The sequence below is a fragment of the Vitis vinifera genome, chromosome 12 (genome assembly GCF_030704535.1).
Source record: "Vitis vinifera cultivar Pinot Noir 40024 chromosome 12, ASM3070453v1".
NCBI lineage: Eukaryota > Viridiplantae > Streptophyta > Magnoliopsida > Vitales > Vitaceae > Vitis > Vitis vinifera.
In genome coordinates this window covers 19,098,889-19,120,384 of record NC_081816.1, presented here as the reverse complement: position 1 = coordinate 19,120,384, position 21,496 = coordinate 19,098,889, and the positions used below count along the sequence as shown (strand labels likewise).

Below are 21,496 nucleotides of genomic sequence, written 5' to 3'. Positions count from 1 at the left end.
ATGTAGTGGTCATTCATGATTGTATTTACAACATTTATATAAATATTTGAAAAATTGTAAAAAATAAAAATAAAAATTTATAGGGAAAACTATTGGTCAATTCAAAATTTTATTTTAAGGAAGGCAACCAATGGGCAAAGGCACACCTCCATTTCTCTCTCACCAAAACCATACAAACGCAAGAAGACAAAAATGCCACAAATCCTCCTTTTTTTTTTTTTTTTTGTTTTTCTTAATAAGAAAAAAAGGCAAGGAAAAAAGAAAACAAAATAAAAAACAGAAAAAATAATTTTAAAAGAAAAATAAAAAGAGAGAAACACAAGCATAAAAATGTTTCAGTTTCTGAAGAAACGCAAGGGACCTTCTTCTTTTTCTTCTTCTCCCATGGCTTCCTCCCTCTCCTCCCTCTCCTCCCTCTTCTTCTCCCGCCTCCCCAACGCTAATTCTAACCCTAACTGTAACCCCAATTCTAAGCCTAAGTTTCAACTTCCGTTCACGGTCCTCGGTTGCTCCGCCAGCTCCGACCAGAATCAGAAGCTGGCTGCAGTGTCGGAGAAGAAGTCGTTCGCGGTGGCCACTGGTGAGATCTTCATAGGGCTGGCGTCACGGCTGATAAAGGCGAGGAGGAATGTGGACGGGTCTGGGACGGTGCTGATGTTCCGGGAGACGGAGGCTTCGGAGGTTGGTTCGGTTGTGGGGGGAAACGGCGTTGTGTGGGAGCAGAGAGTGGAGGATGTGGAGGCGGAGAGGAGGAGGAACGTGGTGACGAGTCCGGGGTTTAGCTTCTCTGCTGCTGGGCTTTTGTTTCCGTACCATCTCGGTGTGGCTAAGTTTCTCATTGAGAAGGGTTACATCAAGGTTAGAATCGTGTCATGTGTGATTTTATGTATTCCTTTCCTGTTTGTTTCCCTGGAAAAGTTCCTAAAAGGGTTTTCCATTTTTGATTGTCAATTAGTTTCTTTGTTTCTGTTTGGAAGGAAAGAATCTTATTTTCCAGAGGTAAAAGTCACTTACTTTGTAATGGTTTTCTTATTCAAGTTTTCGTAATATGAAATGTCTTCGAGATAAAAATTGGGCCTTGCTTTGAAACGAACGAATTATGAATTTAATTTTGTGTTTCTCAAGGCAGAAAATATTTTCTGGGAAAACAAAAAGATAAATATTTTGAATAGGCTTATGGATTGGAAGCCAGAAAAAAGAGGTCTTTATGTGGTATGTTTTATTCCCTGCAAATTTTCTATGATGAATAATTGATTGGTAGGAAGCATGTTTTATGTTTTTGAAATATTGGGTGGATTATTTTTTCCTCCTGATATTTGCTGAATTTGGCTATTTGGCCATCTTCTTGTTTTACTTTTTTATTTTTTGATCTTTTTTCCTCAAATTTTGCTGGAATTCCTGAATTTCTAGTCAAAATTAATTAGAAAATTGAAATTGCTGCAAAAGTTTCTGATTCCTCTAAGGTTTGAAACTGATTCAATACTTTGTGAATTCCTGTTTGAAATTTCCCATCTAAAATGTAAACTCAATTTAACAATGGAAATCCTGTCATATTTGAATTTGGGTAGTTGCACCATGTTGAAATTTAAAATTTAAACCCATGTGCAGTAGGGAACTAGCATTTATTTGTTCTTCTCTATGTCCTTTACGATTGGTTAGAGTTTTGGAAAGAGTGACAGAAAGGAACACAAAAAACAGAGAAAAGCTTGAGAAAGCGACCATTTTTTAATAATTTTCAGCATTTCCCTTTCATTTTCCTTGTTGTTTCTGAATTAAATATGACCACATTTTCTCCTCTATGAACAAACTATGAAAAAGAAGGCATCTTATTTTATTGCTCTAGATCTTTAGTCTGATGGTGACAGCATAAATAGGTTTTACCGAAAAGTTAGAATTGGAGTTTCAAATTTTGGCATGATTGGAATTTGAACTCTCTTTTTGTTCCCCTTTTTCTTTCTCTGTGTGCCTTTGTCTGTGTTGGTTGTCTTTCCCAAGAAATTGTGGTAATGCTTGAGAGGATGGAACAAGCATGGATAATTCCAAGTCTGGTACCTGCTTATTGTCATCCTTGGAAATGATATATCCAGCATTAAACTAATGAATTTCCATTATATAAAAAATGTTGATGTATATGCAATCGCATTTTAGGAAGTCTCATCCTTGTTGTTTTGCTTGTCAGGTCACGCCAGCTTATTAAGTGGCATTCTGTAACCTATTCTTCTAATGATCTCCAGAAGGAAAATTTCTTCTGTGTGTTTTTTCCTTTCCCTATGAAAATTCTTCTTTTTCATGTCATTATTTTTTCATTATTCACTCTGAAAACAGAGAATTCTTACCTCTAGTTTTAACTTTTTAATTTGTAATTGTCGTTCTTTTTTCCTTGAGACAGGAAACCACACCCTTAGCTGGTTCGTCAGCTGGTGCAATAGTTTGTGCAGTCATTGCTTCTGGAGCCAGCATGGAAGAGGCCCTAAGAGCTACCAAAATTTTGGCTGACAATTGCCGGGAAAAGGGTACTGCGTTTCGTCTTGGGGTATGCTTTTCCATACACAAAATGAAATAGATGCAACATATATGACATATTTTTTTGATAAGTGCAACAAATATGACAGATCCTCCCCTCTCTTATTTTAACATCATATTTATATCAGGAAGCAGTCACATGATGTTATTATGAATGTTATTCACATGAAACTAACTGGATGATAGAAGTATTAAGACAACACTTTATAACACTATTTTCATTGAGGTAGTTAATGTTATTTTTCTTTCAGTCTCCTTGATCTTATAGTGTCTACTTGTTAATATTAACATCTATGTCAAACAAAATGGCATATTTTAAATAAGAAACTTAGTTTCATGTTTTACAAAGTTGTATGAGCAGAGAGGTTATGCGTAACTAAGATCAAGATTATTCAAGTAGCATTGATGTTACCTTTGTCAAAGGCACGAAGAATCAATAGATCAAATTCTCCTCCACTGTGAAAAGGCAAGGATTCTTTGGATGTTGCTTTTCTCTATGTTCGGGGTGCAGTGGGTGCTGCCAGGCACTGTTAAGGAGATGCTTTTGGGGTGGAATGGGACTTTTGTGGGAAAGAAGAGGAAGGGTGTTTGGAGAGCAAGTCCTTTGTGCCTCTTTTGGACGGTTTGGGAGGCAAGGAACAAAGTTGCTTTTGAGGAAGAAGAGCTGTCAATTCAAAGGCTTAAGTTTTCTTTTGTTTATTTTCTTTGGTCGGAGACAAAATTGTCTATAAAAGATGGTCCCTTGACCTTAGTTGATTTTGTTGGTTGGGTGGCAACCCGTTAAGGGTATGGGTAGAGCTGCTCCTCTGGCCTTGGCGTTCAGCTAGGGTGTGAAGGGTGTTTTCTTTCTTGTAAATTTAAGCCACTGCTTTGGTGGTTTTTTAATACAATCTCTTTACTTATCAAAAAAAAAAAAAAGATTATTCAAGTAGCATCCATTCAATGGGGCAGGATTTTGTGGCTGAAAAACATCAAGATGGGAAGGATTTTTCATGTTTGTTATCCTCATTGCCAATGTTATATTCTCTGAATTTCTTGATGTGGCATTTCTGGGGGAACAGCATGCCTTGATTGGGAGTCATATGATAGTGGTTATCATATATCAGACAGGGAACGAAATGCTAAATTATGTTAGGGTCTTTTAGGAAAACAAATTATGTTGGGCTGTTATTCTATCATTAAAATGAATGATTGCTTCAATTTCATATGTAAGGGAGCAAATACTAGTGTTTAGATCCCAGAGTCCTGTGCTAACCTTTTTATTTTGATAAGAAAGTTACAACCTATTTCAGCATAGTTTCTTTCACTGGAGTGAGGTGTAATGGAAATTTTTTTGGACTTTATGGCTACGGGAAAGGGGCTTGACGAAGAATTCCAATGAGATGAAAGGTTTGAAGATCAGAAAGTGGTAGACAGAAAATATGATTGAAGGACTTGCATGTGGTCCAAACTAAAATAGTTAAGGCAAATGCAAAGTCTCATATATGGTTGACCCATTCTTCAGCTTTCAGTGGTAGGTAATTGCATTTTCCGAATGATTGTAATTATATGGCTGTGCAGTTGATATTTAGAGGGTGGGAGTTATTCATTGGTACTGTCTGGTATTCCATTTCAGCAGTACCCTAAGCTTATATCTTTTGTCTAACAGGTACTGATGGCCATTGGAGATTCCCTTAAATCTCTGGCTTATGGGGTTTTTGAAATATTTTGAGGCCTATCTTGTAGCAGGTAGAGAATGAGAATGATGTTTTAGCTCTCTGTGTTTTGATGGTTATTTATGATGCCGTTGTGTATTTTTGATCATTGGATGCTAAACAAATAGTTAGATAACAAGCTTATGCTAAACAAATAATAATAAAAACCATGGATATATATATATATATATATTTTGTTCTGTTATCAACAAGTAATGGAAATGTAAGGATCTTACTAGACTTCTATATAATGAAGTTAGTGGAATACATCAATGCATTGAGATGGAAAACGATTATCGCATTCCATCAATATAAGAGAGTAATATGAGGATTTTACCAAAGAGAAAACTTCATGAATGAGTTGTGAGATCAACCAACCAGAATCGTGGGAATTACATTGGCAATATATTGCCAAGACTGAAAAGGGATTATCTGAAACATGTACGATGAATTTTGGAGGCCATGGAACAGTTTTCCATCATGTTATTATCTATGTTAGATGTCTTTTGTTTGCTGCACAGTTAAAGTATGATCCTTAGAATAATATTTTCAATTGACTTCAGTATAGAGTTTAAAGATAGTCTTCTCATATAAGAGACTGGGATTTTGCCGTGGAAATTCGAAAAGTAAAATGCAGTCCTCTGGCAGATTTTGATTGTTCAAGATAGTTTGCTATATTTCTATAGAAAAGACAGTGTTCTCATAGAAAATGATGTGGGAGAATATGAAGTATAAACTAGCACGAATGCTAAGAAATTCAACCTGATATTTTAGAGTTTTGGTAATTTATAGCTTTTGGCACGATTCTATGGTACATTGGAGAGTAAATTAAACTTCATATGGTAATCTTATTACATTCAATACAGATTATAGCATTTAATTGGAATTGCTTCTATATGCAGGCTGTTCTCAGAGATGTCCTCGACAAATTTTTGCCAGATGATGTTCATATAAGGTCCAATGGGAGGGTTCGTGGTAAGAATGATTCTCCTCCTCTCACAATTCAATTGATCCTCTAACGTACTGACATCCATCTAGGCTGAGACATGCTTACTGGTGGAAGTATTCATCCTTGCTCTTCCACTAGTATGTAGGTGTTTGTATTTATATATGTAGGTCGTGGTGATCAAACGGCCTGAATATTGGTGAACTTGGGAACATGTGAAATTTATGTGATGTGTTCAGAATTGGAAAAGGGATGGGAAAAAGTTACAATATAACCAGGCCAATTTGGCATGCTTTCAAGTTCATGCGGTTATGCTTGTTTGATTATCTCCCATATGAATATTTTCACGTTTGTTTGAGTAAATATTGGCTATTACTCTGTGTCATCCCAAACTCCACAGGTTAATTGAAATCTAGTGCGTGTGTGTGTGGTTTATCCTTTCTTTTAACTCCAGTTAACAAGTAATATCAGTCACCTGATACAGTCTGCAATGCATCTATTAAGTTCAAGTGTTTTTCTTTTGACTACCACCCTTCACACACTGTACAATTTTCTATAAATACCAAGTCTAAACTGTGTAATTCCATTTTTGTTTTTGTTTTGTTTTGAATTTGTTTTTATTTTTTTATTTTTTTATTTTTTTATTTCAGATTTTTGTTTTAATGGTTTAGTAAATTTGGTTTTTGATGCATATGTTGCACGTGTTACACATTTTGTACCCTTGAACCCTTTTAAGTTAATCCTCTAGTTCATCACAGCCCTCCACCACATAGGTATTTTATATTCTATTCATTAGGATCTGCTTCTCCTCTGACTTCTTAAGTGATAACAACAGTTACATCCCCTTTGCCCTAAAGTACTTATGCAAGTTCTCAGTGATTATTCTACCACTTCAATGACATGCACATGGAACTAATCTTTACACCATTCCAAGCATAGATAGATATGTGGCAATATGGTGATGCATTAAATGCCACTGACTGACCTTCAGGCTGCAAGATACTCTCTCTTTTGGTCTCTGCTTATACACCTCATGGGTGTTCACTGCTTTCGGAGTTAGAGAGGCATGGCTGCTGGAAATGGCTGTGCCACTTCTCCCATTAGCTGATCTCAGTTTCTGTTGGAGGAGGGCAAATGCAACTTGCTGCATTACAGAGGGATTTCATTCAAACTTTTCACTTGTGCAAGGATAAAATTGTTTAAAAGCCCTTTTTTTTGGTCTTTCTGTTTTATTTCTTGGGAGCACTGATAGAAGTTGGTGTTATTATTATTATTAGGGTGGGAAGGTCTTGTTTGGTGGGAAGGTGGTTGCACAATTTTTTTTGGTGTTGGGTTTTGAATATTTTTGCTTTGTTGTTTTTTATGTGATATAAGAAAAATTTCATGAGTTTTCTTATTTTTGTGGGGGATATTTTAGATATTTTCTCATTATTTATTATTATATTATATTATATTATATATATATATATATATATATATATATATATATATTAGATATTTTCTCTTTCAATTTGACTTAATTGGCCATAAGTGTATCAACCTTTGGTTGCACAATTTCCACGTCTTTATAGAGTTCCATCAGTTCAAAATTCTTTTATTTCATCTATCCTTGGTCCCTCTTCCCCTCTTACTTGGAGCTTTTAACTTTATATCAATTCTCAAAAATATTAACCTAACACCATCATCTTAAGATGTAAGGACTTGGTCATTATTACCCTAGGCTTATTTTTGGTCAAATATTTTTTTCCTAACCTTATCTAATCTTTCAACTTTAGTTTTCTTTTTCTCTAGCTAATTTCATATGAAAATCAAATTCCCCATCAAAGTTCAAGGCATTTGCTTGGTTGGTGGTCAACAAGAAGGTTCACTAATGACTTGCCTTAGGTGGGAAGACCTTTTAAATCCCTTGGTCAAGATTGTTGTGCTTTGTGTATAGGTAATGGAGTATTGATATATCACCTTTTTTTTATACTGTTTGATGACTTTAGAGTTATGACATAAACTATTTAGACTAGTCAGTTTGGATTGGGTTCCTTCTAGAAGTGCTAGTGACATGTTGACCATTTCTTTTTGGGGTTTAGGGAGCACTGATATGGGAAAAGTTCTATGACAACTCGCTTGTCTTACATTAATTTCGATAGTATAGGGAGAAAGAAATGTAAGGATCTTTGAGGACAAGTGGAGGACTTCTAAAATGATATGGGACCTAGTCTACTACTATTCATCTTTTTGGGCCTCTACTACTAAATCTTTCAAGCGGATTCCTTTGAACATTATTCAACTTGATTGGCTTTCAATAAGTAGAGCAAAATGGTTAAAATAGCAATTTCGTTTTGATGTTTTTTGGATTGTTTTTATTTTTCTTTCTTTTGATCAGGTTTTGTATTTAGGGAAGGATTTCTCATCCTTTTCTTGTTTACTCTTTTAATGAAAATGTTTTTTGTTTTTGTTTTTAAAAAATATTGACAAAAATATGGCAGAATAGTAGATATAAGATTTATTTGTTGTGATGTGGTGAAAAAGTAGTTAAAAAAAAGGAAAAAAGAAAAAGAAAAAGAAGGATTTTCTCACATTACATACAGAGGAGAGGTTGCATGTTTCAAGCATTTACAACTTGGATGGAATTTTTTTTTAATAGATTTTTTCATTTGTAAAAATCTTAGGTGAAGTCTCACTCTTTGTCATTTACCCTTCTAAAACTAAAGCCCTTACTCTGTGATGCCATTAATCCTTAGGTTAGAATTGCTTGTCTAAAATTTCTGGGCCTTCTTTCCAAAGATTTTATATCCATGCATCTATTTATATGCTTGTGAGCATTTATTAAGAGGAGTGGATTAGCATGATAAGAGTAGATTTTATATATTTACAAGTAAAATGAGGTCTTTTGCATATTCTCTTTTGCCCTTTTAAACACGTGGCATCTGAAACATGTGCGTAGTATGAAGGGGGAACATGACTTGGTAATGCCCTTGTTGTGTTGAACAATTACTTCTTGATTGGCTTATGCTGATAGGTGCTGCTAATTGATATCCTCTTTCATCACAGTTGCAGTAACCCAGATTCTTTGGAGGCCAAGAGGTTTACTGGTGGATCAATTTGACTCCAAAGAGGATCTCATCAATGCAGTGTTCACTTCTTCCTTCATTCCAGGGTAAATAATCTATGTTTCAGAAACACTTGTTCAATTAGTACTTGCTGCTGTGTTAGTTTATAAAATGAAGTTGAACTAAGTATGATTAATGCAGATATCTCGCACCAAGACCAGCAACACTGTTCCGGAATCGACTTTGCATTGATGGGGGTTTGACATTGTTTATGCCCCCAACATCCGCTTCTCAGACGGTATTTGCTTGACATTATTCTGTTGTGTAACTTGTAAAGATTTTCTTAGATAACATAACAAGTATTTTGTTTCACTAAAGAACTTGATATTTGATGTACTAAGAAGCCACATCACTCGTTGCTTCCATGCAAATAATTCATGCACTGGCATTATTTTGTTGGGTGGTATTTATGAATTCTTATGTTAGAAACAGTGTTGCAATCTAATTACTGTAGATTAGAGGAAACCCTAACCCTTGAATGACTTCTGAATGGGCTCACTCAATAGCATTAGCAATGCTACTAAATTGGTCAAATAAGTTTGTACTCCTGGTATGCAAGTTAATATTGTGAAGATGTAGTGGTTTTGGAAGGACATCTTTTCAAAATGGATCCAAATAATCCTCTTGAGACTGTGGCCAGGGACTAAGAAAAAGTTATAGGTTTATCATGCGTAAGTTGTGATTTAAAGTCTTGAACTCTGGTCTTTGAGTTGTTAGACTTGAATGATTTGATAGCATATCTGCTGCAAGTTCTCTGGGACACTACAGAAGAGGGATTAATGTTTATGGAGACTTTGGTAGACGGCTAGTGATGCGTGTCTCTAATTTTCCTATCCAAAGAACAAGATGTTCACAATGACAATGGATAGCCTTTAATTCTCCTCGTGATTTTCTATTTTCCCCAAGCTAATTCCTATTAACATTTAGCTATTGAGGCCTGGTTCAAGTGGTAAGGGGTTGGGTGAGGAGGTTTTAGGTTCAAGGTTCAAGTACTAGTAAGCACAAAAAATAAAGAAAGAGAAAAAGAATGCTACCCATAAAAACAAGGGTTTCCATTAAAATTCCCATCCTTTTACTTTTCATTGCTTGTGTTTGTAAAGGGTTTCTATTAAAATTCCTCTTTCTTTTACTTTTCATTGCTTGTGTTTGTATAGGGTTTCTATTAAAATTCCCCATTCTTTTACTTTTCATTGCTTGTATTTGTAAAGGGTTTTCTATTCAAATTCCACTTTCTTTTACTTGTCATTGCTTGTGTTGTTAAGGGTTTCTATTAAAATTCCCCATTCTTTTACTTTTCATTGCTTAATTCTCATTGTGATTTTCTATTTTCCCCAAGCTAATTCCTATTAACAATTAGCTATTGAGGCCTGGTTCAAGTGGTAAGGGGCTGGGGTGAGGAGGTTTTAGGTTCAAGGTTCATGTACTAGTAAGTACAAAAAAGAAAGAAAGAGAAAAAGAATGCTACCTATAAAAACAAGGGTTTCTATTAAAATTCCCCATTCTTTTACTTTTCATTGCTTGTGTTTGTAAAGGGTTTCTATTAAAATTCCTCTTTCTTTTACTTTTCATTGCTTGTGTTTGTAAAGGGTTTCTATTAAATTCCCCATTCTTTTACTCTTCATTGCTTGTGTTTGTTTTTTGTTATCATTTCTCAAAATGGGAACTATGGTGCAAGTTTCTTGTGATGAAATCAATTTTCACGTATTCACCTACTTGAGCTTCTAAATTATATTTTTCATATCTATTTGAGCTAATACTTCAGTCTAGCATGTCTCTGGGTTTATTCATGGTGTGATTTTAAATTGAAATGCATGAGTTTGGGGACATGGTAGAGCCTCATATATTTTTTCTGCTACTAACTTCATATCATGACTTTCAATTATTTGCAACAGCTTCAACTTTGTTTAATGATGACCTTATTTTTGTGTACTCATTTGTGCCTTCAAATTCTGTGGCAAATAAAACTGGATCTTTTCATGTATACATGAAACATTTTAAAGTTAATGAATACTCAATATTGTTGTTTGCAGGTTCGTGTCTGTGCTTTCCCCGCAGGTCGGTTGGGGTTGGATGGGATTGGGATAAGTCCAGACTGCAATCCTGAAAATAGGGCTACCCCTCGAGAGGTAATGTTTTAACTCTTAGGAGTGCATAGTACCCTTTCTTCAAGGATAAGGCCATGACATTTTTTTACCTTAACTATTTCAGCTTTTGAATTGGGCACTTGAGCCTGCAGAGGATTATATCCTAGACAGGTTATTCGAGCTTGGATATCTAGATGCAGCAGTATGGGCTGAGGACAACCCAATTGAGGAGTTGGTTCAAGAAGATACAGTCCCTAAAAACTGAAAATGTCTTTGCACAGTAGCTCGGCAAGAAGACCATTGATCCAGTTCATGGTTGAAGATGGATGGCATTATGGGCTCTCAACCATCTTGGATCCCATTATTTTGCTTCGACATGGCAGGTCAGAGCAACGCGTTTTCTTACAGGGCAATATGATTGTTTTAAAAGAATAGAATGCACTTTGTAATATATGTTGCAGTATTCTGTACAGTTATGTTTAATTCTTGTAAGTTTTGTAAGAATGGACAAGGAATAACAAATGAGAAAAGCAAGAAGTAAAAGAGAAGTTGGGGTTTTGAGATGAAATCACAAATGCCAGTTCTACTTCTAAGCCCATTCTCTTGATGGTGATTACTTTCCAGAAATGGTGATATATTTTCACATGGATTTTCCCATGCTATATGAACATATTGATGTTAAGTGTACACATGGAGAACAAGCAAAGATTGAGGCAGCTTGAGAAGAGTTGATCAAACATTATCAAGTGGTGTGCGCTATTTTTACAGAGGTCCCCCCACTATGAATGTGGTGGAAGCCAGCTTCCATTAGTTGCATCCCCACAAATTAAAGCAGATGGAGTCCAGAGGCTTCATTTCTTGCTCTGCAAAAGTGTGAGGACCATGGTAACAAATTCCTCTACTGAAAAATGTTTATTTATATATTTATTTATTTGAATCAGATTTCTCTCCCAATTGCTTCTTTTATCAACTATTGTGCTCCATTGAAGAAACCCATGAGCAGTTTTTAACCTAGAATTGTTCCTGAGTTTCAAATGCATGTAAAACATTTGTCATAGAAAGGATTAGGATTAAATTGACCTTGGCAGTGGTCCATGTACTTGTGTCATATGCATTGCACTTTGTATTATTATGTTTGGGACTCCAATGCAAGGAAATTTCATGCACTCAATCTGTTAGCCACTTGAAAAGAGGGGAGGAATGTAAAAATGGGTGTGGGTTTCGCCCTTTCACTGTCAGACTCTACTTGTACCCAAAATTGTGAGGCTAGGGCACTGTCACCATCCTGAAAATTCACTGTTTTGTGCAGGTCTGCAGCCCACATACTTTCTCACCTTTGGAATTCACTTTATCACTTACTTTACCATATTTTACCAAAATTGCTCTATTCTTCTTTGCAGAGAATGAACCCAATCATCACAAGTAATTGTTGCATATGGTCCCAATATTCTTAGGGTTTCTATTTCAAATCATCCATTTCTATTAGGGTTTTATTTGTCATTGAAATCATATTGAAAAACAGCAATCAATCCAAATTGGTCTTATATAGCATGTCATGGTAAGTCTTTGTAGTCTTGGTGGGTGGTGGTCCAAATTTAATCATATATATAATAAGCATAGATTAAAAGTTTGGAATAATATCAGACAGTTAATATTTCACAAAATTTGAGAAATGAATCATTTCCACAAATGGTTATCCAAAAAGTTAAGACAAAGGAATTAATAAAAAAATGTGGATCATCCAAACATGGCCTTGACCGTCCATTATTTGAAATTTCAAAACTATATATTAAATAAGAATTAAAGGTCTGAAATGATAAAATGAGAGTTGACAATGTAATTAGAAAATGAGTGGGAGACAAGAACAGCCCATTCTGCATCCCCCCTTTGCAGCAAGTCAATAAAGGCCAGGGCAAAACACATGTCCTCCATTTGTCAATTTCAACCTTATTCCCCACAACATCATTATCACCATCACCCACACCATGCTTCCAATGCTTGTACACAGAGGATACGACCCAATCAGAAGGGTAGCACTGTCCCAAAAGTACAATGATAGAAGCCGAGACCAGCAAGGATCGGGTGGAGCTGAGTTGCAGATGATAATGGACAGGTCGTACATCACCATGCACGCTCATGCACCCTCTTTCTACACACAAAAAAAAAAAAAAGAAAGAAAGAAAAGAAAGGTAACTGATCTCAATTTCCTCAGAAAGTCCCACTATCAAAATTGCATTTTGTTTTTATTTTTATTTTTTCTAATCTCTTTCCCTCCTCACTCTTTTAAGTACAGCCTATCTCTGCTATAAGCTTCACCTACTGGAACTCTCTCTTTCTTTCCTTCTTTCTAGGGTTTCCCAGGGGCATAGTTGCAGAGCCATTTTGGCATTCTGTCCACCTCCATGCACATCATGGGTCTATATTCTTTTGGAGGTGGCCAGCATGCCAAAGTGGCTCTGTAAATTTCTCTCTGAGAAACTCCAATAAGACCATGATATCACAAGAATATGATCAGTTGTCTAAGTTTCTCACGGGTGCTTTCAAGATGATGATCGCAGAAGATGCATATGGCTGTTTTATTCTATAGTTCTGGGTGTTTAGAGAATCAGTGGACAAGGCTATGAATCTCAATAAGATCAATCCCATATGCAGCAAAATTACCGGTGATTAATGAAGGGCTCATTTTCCATTTTCTGGTCATCACTCTTGTCCTCACCACCTTTTCTCAAATGAGGTTGGAGAAGAACACTTGGTTTCTGCATTTTGGGTTCCATTTTACAAGTTCATGCTTCTTATTTTCTTGACAGGTTCATGGCTGAATGTGAAATGGAACACAACCCCCCATGGCCAGAAGGAACTCTGCTTGTTCTCTTACAAATTGTCCAAGGCTTCTATTTCCATCTCTAGGAATAATTTCATGAGCCAAGAGCTTTGTATAAATGGTTTTGTCATTGGTTTGGTGTAAGTCAAAGCCACATATATGTTTCCATAGCATGAACCCAGAAGCAGCTGAAGTTCAAATGCATGTAGTATTTTCTCTTTTTGTTTAGCTAATCTTTTTCTGAACTTTTCCTCCTATGTCATGATAGTGAGATGTTAGACTTTACATGATTAAAGCATCACAATGATTGCGACGAATACGTGCTTCGATCTGATTGGGTTGGACCATTTGATTTGCAGTTGAGCATTGGATTCCTTGAAGCATTATGCTTGGGAATGGCATTTGAATCTGCTGCTGCTGCCATTTCTGATGTTAACCTAACCACCCCCACCATAAAAAACAAAAGACTTGTCTTTAGTTAAGTGAAAGTGGAGGCTGTAAAAGTCCCATAAACTTGGTGTATTCACTTCAACTTCCACTTCAATTAAAGACAACTACTCAATTTGGTCTTTCATTGACAGTAACTACATATCTATATCTATATATATATATATATATATAGTAATGTGAGCACGCTACTCAATTTGGTCTTTGATTGACAGTAACCATATACATATATATAGTAATATGAGCACTCAGCACGCGGGCATCTTAATTTTGCTTTCCGGGTCAAGCACAATAAGCTAAAACGCTAGTTTGTCAAAACCCTATTTCAGCTTTTAACAGAAAGCCTAGTGAATGCTTGCTTGCGCTGATTAATTTGGTCTTCGGTTTCATATTACTACTATGTGCTTGTGATTTATGCATGCATGTGCCTAAGCATGCGTAGCGGCAGACTACTATTAATGTGTTGATTTTTGCCAAAAATCTACCTCTTCATGATCCAATCAAATATGCCAAATTTGAATCAATCAATTAAAGCATATATATATATTGTTTTTTTTGAATCTATACATGTGTTACTTGAAGGTTGGTTTCTGTTTCATATACGTGGGGGGTGAATTCTATGAGGACCATCAGCAGGGAATTATGTTGTGGGGATGCTTGCAGTACTGCAGTTTAAAAGTAACTTTTAAAATTAATCCAAAGTGGCATTTGATTTCAAGGAGAAATGAAAAATTCTAAAGCTACTTTCCATACCATACTCAAAATTCAAATTTGACAAGTTGCTTTCCAAGCTGTGGTCTAAAAAGCCACACTGAATTTTGCAAGATATGTTAGGAAATATTTCGAATTCTTAGTTGATATATGCTTTTTTTTTATTTGTAAAAATATTATATAGAATATTTTTTATATTTATATATAATTGTAATATTAGACTTATAAAATAAGGAAAATTATTAGGAATATATCGGCCATGAGGGAAAAGCTTATAACATGGAAATGAGTTTATGAAAAATATCATACCTACTAGATAGAGATGTGAGGAGTGAGACATGATAAATTGAAGGGCTCGTATTTTAGAGGGGAAATGTCAACACACAATATTTTGTGAACCTAATAATGTAGGATGGTCTATCACCCGTAGACGTAGATATGGTCGGTCAAATCATATTAAAACTTGGTATATTTTTGTGTGCAGATGATGACTTTATCTTTGTGCTATTATATTAACATGTTTGCATTGAAGTTTCCGCTAACAAGATACACTAATCAAGCTAGGATACTACATACGTTCATGACTTGTATAAAGCTTTTCCTCATTGTTGTTAGCAAATCACATTTTCAAGTTTATCTAAATGAAGGAGATCACATAACCTTCATATTTTTGAAACAATATAAGATAGATACATAGAGAATTAATTGAGTAGCCATACACCATAGGTTGCTATAACCTTCCGGATATGGCTGGACTGATGAAGGTTGTTCCTCTTAGTATCTCACAAAGTTTCAAGTTTGTCAACATGAAGTGCTATGTTTCTTCTTTAGCCAACAAAACTATGCACGCATGCTTAGATCCATGGAAGAAAATTGAGAAAGAGAATGTGAATGTGAATCAGGCCAGCCTGGTTTTGGTCTTGATTGGACATAATTAAACCTAATCAACCACTCCATTAATGCAGACATCAGCGCTTCATGATAGCAACTTTTGCAGATCTTTTTTCACAAAGGAGTCAATTAAAGTAATAAGATCAAATCCTTCATTGTTTAATTTTCTTCCAAATGTTAATACATGATACATAGAATTAAGCTTCCATGCATGATTCCCATTATAATTACAAAACTTTTAACCTAAAAGAGGAAATGGTGACAAATTTTGCTCATGCAACACGCCGATATGAAGATGTTCGGAGAAAGCAACATTCCTTTTCTTTTCTAGAAAAGACACCAAGTATGCGCAAGATATAAGGAAGAACAGAAAGACAACATAAGACTATGAATATGTTTAACAATCTTTTTAGAAAATGCTTTTAACATAAAAAAACGTTTCTAAATAAAAATTAGTCATTTAGTAAAATTTACAAAACACTTTTAAAAAGTTAAAAAATCATTTATAATATTTCCTAAAGAAATATTTAATTTTTTATTCTCTCAAAAACATTTTTTTTTAAAATATTCAATTAAAAACACTTTGAATAAAAAAACTGTCAAATGCTCGTTATATATTTGTGTCATTTGCATATTGCTGTGGTTACATTGTTGACTGAATCATCTGATCAACTAGTTTTGACATTGTGTAGTTCTTCTTATGCCTTTTTTGGTATGAACATAACCCTAATAATCTCATTTCCAACATAGTCATTAGGCTACATATGAAGCCATTTATATATATGGTGCAAACTCATTATGTGGTCCAAGGAAAAAAAAGGTGAAGAAAGTGGGTATATATAAAGGAGAGTGATACAATCAAAGGGGATTGATTTCTAATCATCACAGCATATGGGTCTTAATAGCCCCATCTAAATAAACATACTTAAAGCCATCTGGTTCAGTTGTCCATTCTGTTGGGTTGTGCCTATACCCTACCTTACCACCAACCTTTATCTAAAGACTAATGAGATTGGCCAGAAGATACTATGATTTGCTTAAGATACCTATTTTAGGGTTTAGACTGAAGAAATGATGAAGTAAAATGCAAAAATTCAATTTTGTTCAAGACTAGTTGAGAAGCCTTGCATGGTTGCTCAAAATTACAAGCCCCAATTTTTTTTTTATTATATAGTTCTTGGTGGTTGAATTTATAATCTACAACTCAATTATTTCTAATTCCAAATTAGTTTTCAATTTTTCAGAACATTCGAATTTTAAAGAAACTTTTAGTAATTTCCTTTTTCTTTTAAAAAATAAAGCAATACTGAAATGTCTAATGGAACCCTAAGAGAGAGAGAGGGAGGGAGAAAAGGAGGGGGAGAGAGAGAGAGAGAGAGAGAGAGAGAGAGAGAGAAAGAGAATGCATATTTTATTTCAAATTTTGATTCATATGTTGGAAAAATATTCTATATTTTCTCAAGAGAAAAGCCCAATATTGTAATTTATCAACCAAATTTAAAAAATTGTTTATCAATATGAAAGAGATAGAAGGTTATGACGTGAATAAGCTGAAATAAAATTTGAAATCTTGAGAGTGGTGAGCTGAAGGGGAGAGGCTGGGCCAGCAGGTGGCAAGTCTGTTGGATCCTAAAGAGCTTTGGGTTATATATAAAGTTCAATCTCAACCTTAAGCCCAAGTTCTCGTTGGGCTTTCCTTGGTTTTAAAAAAAAAACCCAAAAAACTTTTTTCTTTGTTTGGTTTTGGAAAGCAAAAAGAAAAGAAAAGAAAAACATATTTTGAAAGCACTAAGAAAAGAAAAAAAAAACTCCAATATATATATATATATATTCTCATATTGTATTTTTTTCTTTACTTTTTTTTTCCTTTTACCTTTTCCCTTGTATTTTTTTTTCATTTTCCCCCAAATTTCCCTAAAATAGTAAAAGAAGAAAAAGAAAAATTCCATGCTTTATGGAGTTACAAACACCACTAGATATTTTCATGACAAGCTTTAATTTTTTTTTTTTTTGGGTGAAATGATGATTAACATGGCAATGCATTTGGATTTTGTTTTTATTTCTCTATTTTACATTTATTTATTTATTAATTATTTTTCTATTTCTTGAATTCACGTGGTCCACGTAAAATAGAATATTGTAAATACTAATGAGTTTAATGAACAAGCTTCTCTTATTTTTTTTGTAAGCTTTTAAGTTTTGGGGTTGGACCAAAAGTTATTTCTTAGTTTTTGGGTAATTAATTATTTGTGTTACAAAAATTAAGTGTTTATTTGGGTATATTTTTAACTTTTAAAATATAAATTAATAGTATCGATTTATTTTCTATTATTTAAAAATAGAAAATAATAGTAACTTCTATATAAAATATAATAATGCTTATATAAAACAATATAGATTTACTTTGTAGTGTTCCACATTAGTCATGGAGTGAATGAAAATGACATATATATGGAGAATTTTCATAACACATTATTAAGACATTTTCTTAAGGGTGTAGACCCAATAAAGAAGTTAAACTAGGGCTGGCTGGTGGGTTATATGTGTAACTTGATATTGAGCCCTGAGGGGGTGGATTGTAGTGTCTCACATTGTCCGGGGAGTGAATGAGGAAGAACTATATATGATGGGCTTTTACAACACACTATTAAAACATTTTTTTTAGGGTGTAGGCTCAATAAAGAAACAAAATTGGGACCACTACAACCTTGAACTGGACGATATTGAATGAAGAGTGATAGAATTTATATTTTATATAGAAGTTGCTATCATTTTATACTTTCAAAAGTTTGAGCTTCAAAAGAATAATCCTAGCCTGTTTTGACTTTACATCGGAGAAAGCTCAAGTAGACAATCAAGAATAACCCAAATTTAATTTTAAATAAAATGAACTTAGGTTTTCTTTTTATTATCAAGGTTTATCTAAATTCTGCCAACGGTGTTTGAAAAATTAGAAATTATTGCCAAAATATAGACGAAAAATTGGTTATTGGTGGTGGTCGAAATGAAATCGGCCATAGATCATAGACTAGGTGAAAAATTGCTTGGCAATATTGTTGATGATATTTCAGCATAAAATAGCATGTGGGGGAAGCGCGATGCCGAAAAATTGGCAATATATTACCGAAAAATCGACTTTTTAAAAAACGCAAATTTATATTATCATTTTATTTTATATTATCATTTTATTTTTAACTACTTTTGATATTTGTCTCATTAATCATATTTTAAAAAATTACTATCACTTCACTCTTAATTTTTTCTTATGTTTATCATTTTAATTTTATTTAATTTTAAATATTTTTATTTTAAAATATTAAAAATATAATTTTACTCAAAAATTGCTACAGTATAAAAAATTTAATGAAGTTCTAATATTTTATAAATTAAAATTAATTTGATAAGATAAATTATTAATAATTTTAATTATTTAAATAAATTAATGTTAATAGAAAAAGTTGTGAGCATAAATTTATAATAAAATTTTAGAAATTAAATGTAATAAAACATGTTTTAATATTTTTTTTTAATTTTTAAAATAAATGAATATAAATATATTAAAGGAATTTAAGTTAATTTTTTTTATAAAAAATTAATAAATATTATCTTTAATCATACTTATGTAAATTACACTTACAAAATAACTTTAATATGTGAATTTTTATTTATTTTATCATTTTTTGAAAGTTTTTTTTAAGCAATTTAATGAATTTTGAACTATTTATATTCGATGATATTTTTGTCAAAATCTATTGATATTTCTCCGATATTTTTAATATATCCATAAAATCGAAGTATCAATATATCTATATTTACCAATATTTCAAACCTTGCCTACTAGTGATTAAACTAGATCACCTAAGTTAAGCCAAAATGACCATGTCTTCAAACTTCTTAACATATATCTTAATTTTCCATGTTCCCCAATTTCACTTTTTAATATTTCTCTGCACCCTAATGCCTCAAGTGCTTAATTACATTATTTTCACATCATGAATTACAAAAACCTTTTATTAATTTTAGAGTCTGTTTAACAATGATTATAAAAAATGCTTTTAACTTAAAAAATATTTTTGGAAAAAAATGAGGTAGTTGACAAATTTTAGGAAATATTTTAAAAAATTTGAAAAATCGTTTATAGTATTGAAAAATTATTTATAGTGTTATATGGAGAAACACTTGATTGGTGATTTTCCTTGAAGCACTTTCAAAAAAAAAAAAAAAAACTTTTATTAAAAACATTTCAAATAGTAATATTGTGAAACACACTCTTATTATTATGTATGAAATAAAAACACTTTGAAACAAACACTTATGCATACCAACCACCATGGGCCAAACATGCTCCAATCAAAATAAAGCCCAATACAATGAGACAAAACATTGGCCAACTTTTCCCTTTACAATACAATTAAATTTCTGATCATTTCTACCCAACAAGTAGTACTAGTACCAAAGCTTTGGGAACTAAAAAAAAAGTTAAAAAAAAAAAAACAGTGGGCGATTAGAGTGCAATCATGTGAATCTTCATGCCAGAGTCACAGTGGCTTAGAAAAGAGCAGATGAAGCAGTTCTCTCCCTTCACAAGCTCAATGCTATCATTTCCAGATTCATAGACTTTGGCCCCTTCTCCAACAGTGCATGTGTCGTAGCTGTATTGGTCCACCGCTACCACATCATGATCCTTTGGGTCATAGTTAAACACTACATACAAATAAGCCAACAGAATTGTTAGCTACCAATTTCACTGACGTAAGCTTTTTCTAAGCAAATCAGTGTGATATTTCCTAAGAAATCCGTGCGATCTTTCGACAATTCCAATATGATATTTAAATAATAATGTCATTTTTTAATCAGATTTTCCTGATAGAATCTCCAATAATAAGATGTGGTGTGTATTAAATTCATGGGTGAAATAAATGAAGGGAAGAAATCAACCAACATTCAACCCATTGAAATGAAAATGGGTTTGCGGGTGTTTGACAATGACTTCACCAAAACACTCTGATTGTACTGAAATATTACACAGAAATTGAAAGGATAGTAGGCGGAAAATTAAAACCCTTAAAAAACAGTTGGATTGAAGAAGGGAAATAAGTAGGTGTAGGGACATACCCAGCACATCACCAGCTCTGAAGCTCTTCCCATCAGTCCAGCTCTCCACATTGAAAGTCCACCCACTGGAGCCTCCAACAGTGTAGGTGGCTGCATGGGCTGTCCTCAAATGGAGGACAACCCACAGAAGAAGGGCTGTGGCTGTGGGAATTGCAGCTGCAATCCCTCTTGCCATGGCCATATATGGAAACGAGGACTTGGTTAGAACAAGAGGAAAAATGGGGGGGAGAGAGAGTGGGAGTATACAGAGAGGAGGCCAATGAATCATGTGACACTACCTACTAGATGTGGGAATTCCACCCTTTTGTAGGCGATTGCTTAATTGCTTCATATGGAGCCAATGGCAGTGGAGCCCATGTTTGAATTCGATGACGCCCTCCGTTTTTTTAAATGTTCTTTTAACTTTCTCATGTGACTTTGGGTGTGGGGGAATTTTTGGGTCCAATGGGGATGTGACACAAATCTATACCATATGACCCAAATGTGAAACGAAAACTCTCTATTGGCCTATTCTAGGAGTACAGTTTCTTAGTAATTAATATTCTAACTTGAATGTCTCAAGTGTGAATACTACTTGAATGTCTCTTGTATAGGGACTAATTAATACGGCAAGTAACATGGTTGATTAGAGACATAGGTAAAAATAAAGATAAAAAGGCCAAAGACTGCACTCCATTTTTCAAGGATCTCTCTTGCACAGCCTCGCCTTACAAGCCATTCAGGGAATTTCTTCCACCCTCTTCATAGAGAACATCCTAAGAAGTCTTGCTAAACAAATCTAGCTAGGCAATCGCCCAAGAAGGGGTGGGCACAAACTTTTCACCAAATTTTAACCCAATTAATATATGCATGCAAATAAAGAAAATAAAGTGTTGAAAATAAAGGGAGTAAGGGAAGAGAGATTGCAAACAATGCAATTTTATTGTGGTTCGAAAATTCATTAGTGTCCATGTCCTTTGGCTCGTCCATAAGCCTGGGTATATTCCACTAATCCAAGACTCTTAAAGTTTTTCTTTACGCTTGGATTATAAGGTTCCAATAGATTTTTACATTCATCAGGGAGTATCATTCAATTCCCCACACAATGACCCTCTCAAGTGTAACTTGAAATAAATAAGGATAACTTTCTCAAAAGTATATTTACAAATGAAAATGGTTTA

General features: G+C 34.0%; 2 protein-coding genes and 1 non-coding gene across 3 annotated transcripts; 2 read left to right on the top strand and 1 right to left on the bottom strand.

The window, feature by feature from the left end:
• Nucleotides 1-301: 301 nt before the first annotated feature.
• LOC100249796 (uncharacterized) lies at nt 302-10,931 on the top strand. Its single transcript, XM_002273400.5, has 7 exons — nt 302-858; nt 2,390-2,533; nt 5,120-5,192; nt 8,209-8,314; nt 8,409-8,505; nt 10,298-10,393; nt 10,476-10,931. The coding sequence occupies exons 1-7, from the start codon at nt 331-333 to the stop codon at nt 10,614-10,616; spliced, it is 1,185 nt and encodes a 394-aa protein (XP_002273436.3). The 5' UTR covers nt 302-330; the 3' UTR covers nt 10,617-10,931.
• Nucleotides 10,932-12,723: 1,792 nt separating this feature from the next.
• On the top strand, nt 12,724-12,812 carry MIR394A (microRNA MIR394a). Its single transcript, NR_127800.1, has one exon. It is a non-coding gene; the product is annotated as a microRNA MIR394a (primary transcript).
• A 6,665-nt stretch (nt 12,813-19,477) lies between these two features.
• On the bottom strand, nt 19,478-20,630 carry LOC100244651 (basic blue protein). The gene is made up of 2 exons (XM_002275902.4): nt 20,337-20,630; nt 19,478-19,925 (listed from the first exon to the last, which is right to left on the bottom strand). The coding sequence occupies exons 1-2, from the start codon at nt 20,602-20,604 to the stop codon at nt 19,726-19,728; spliced, it is 468 nt and encodes a 155-aa protein (XP_002275938.2). The 5' UTR covers nt 20,605-20,630; the 3' UTR covers nt 19,478-19,725.
• Nucleotides 20,631-21,496: the final 866 nt, after the last annotated feature.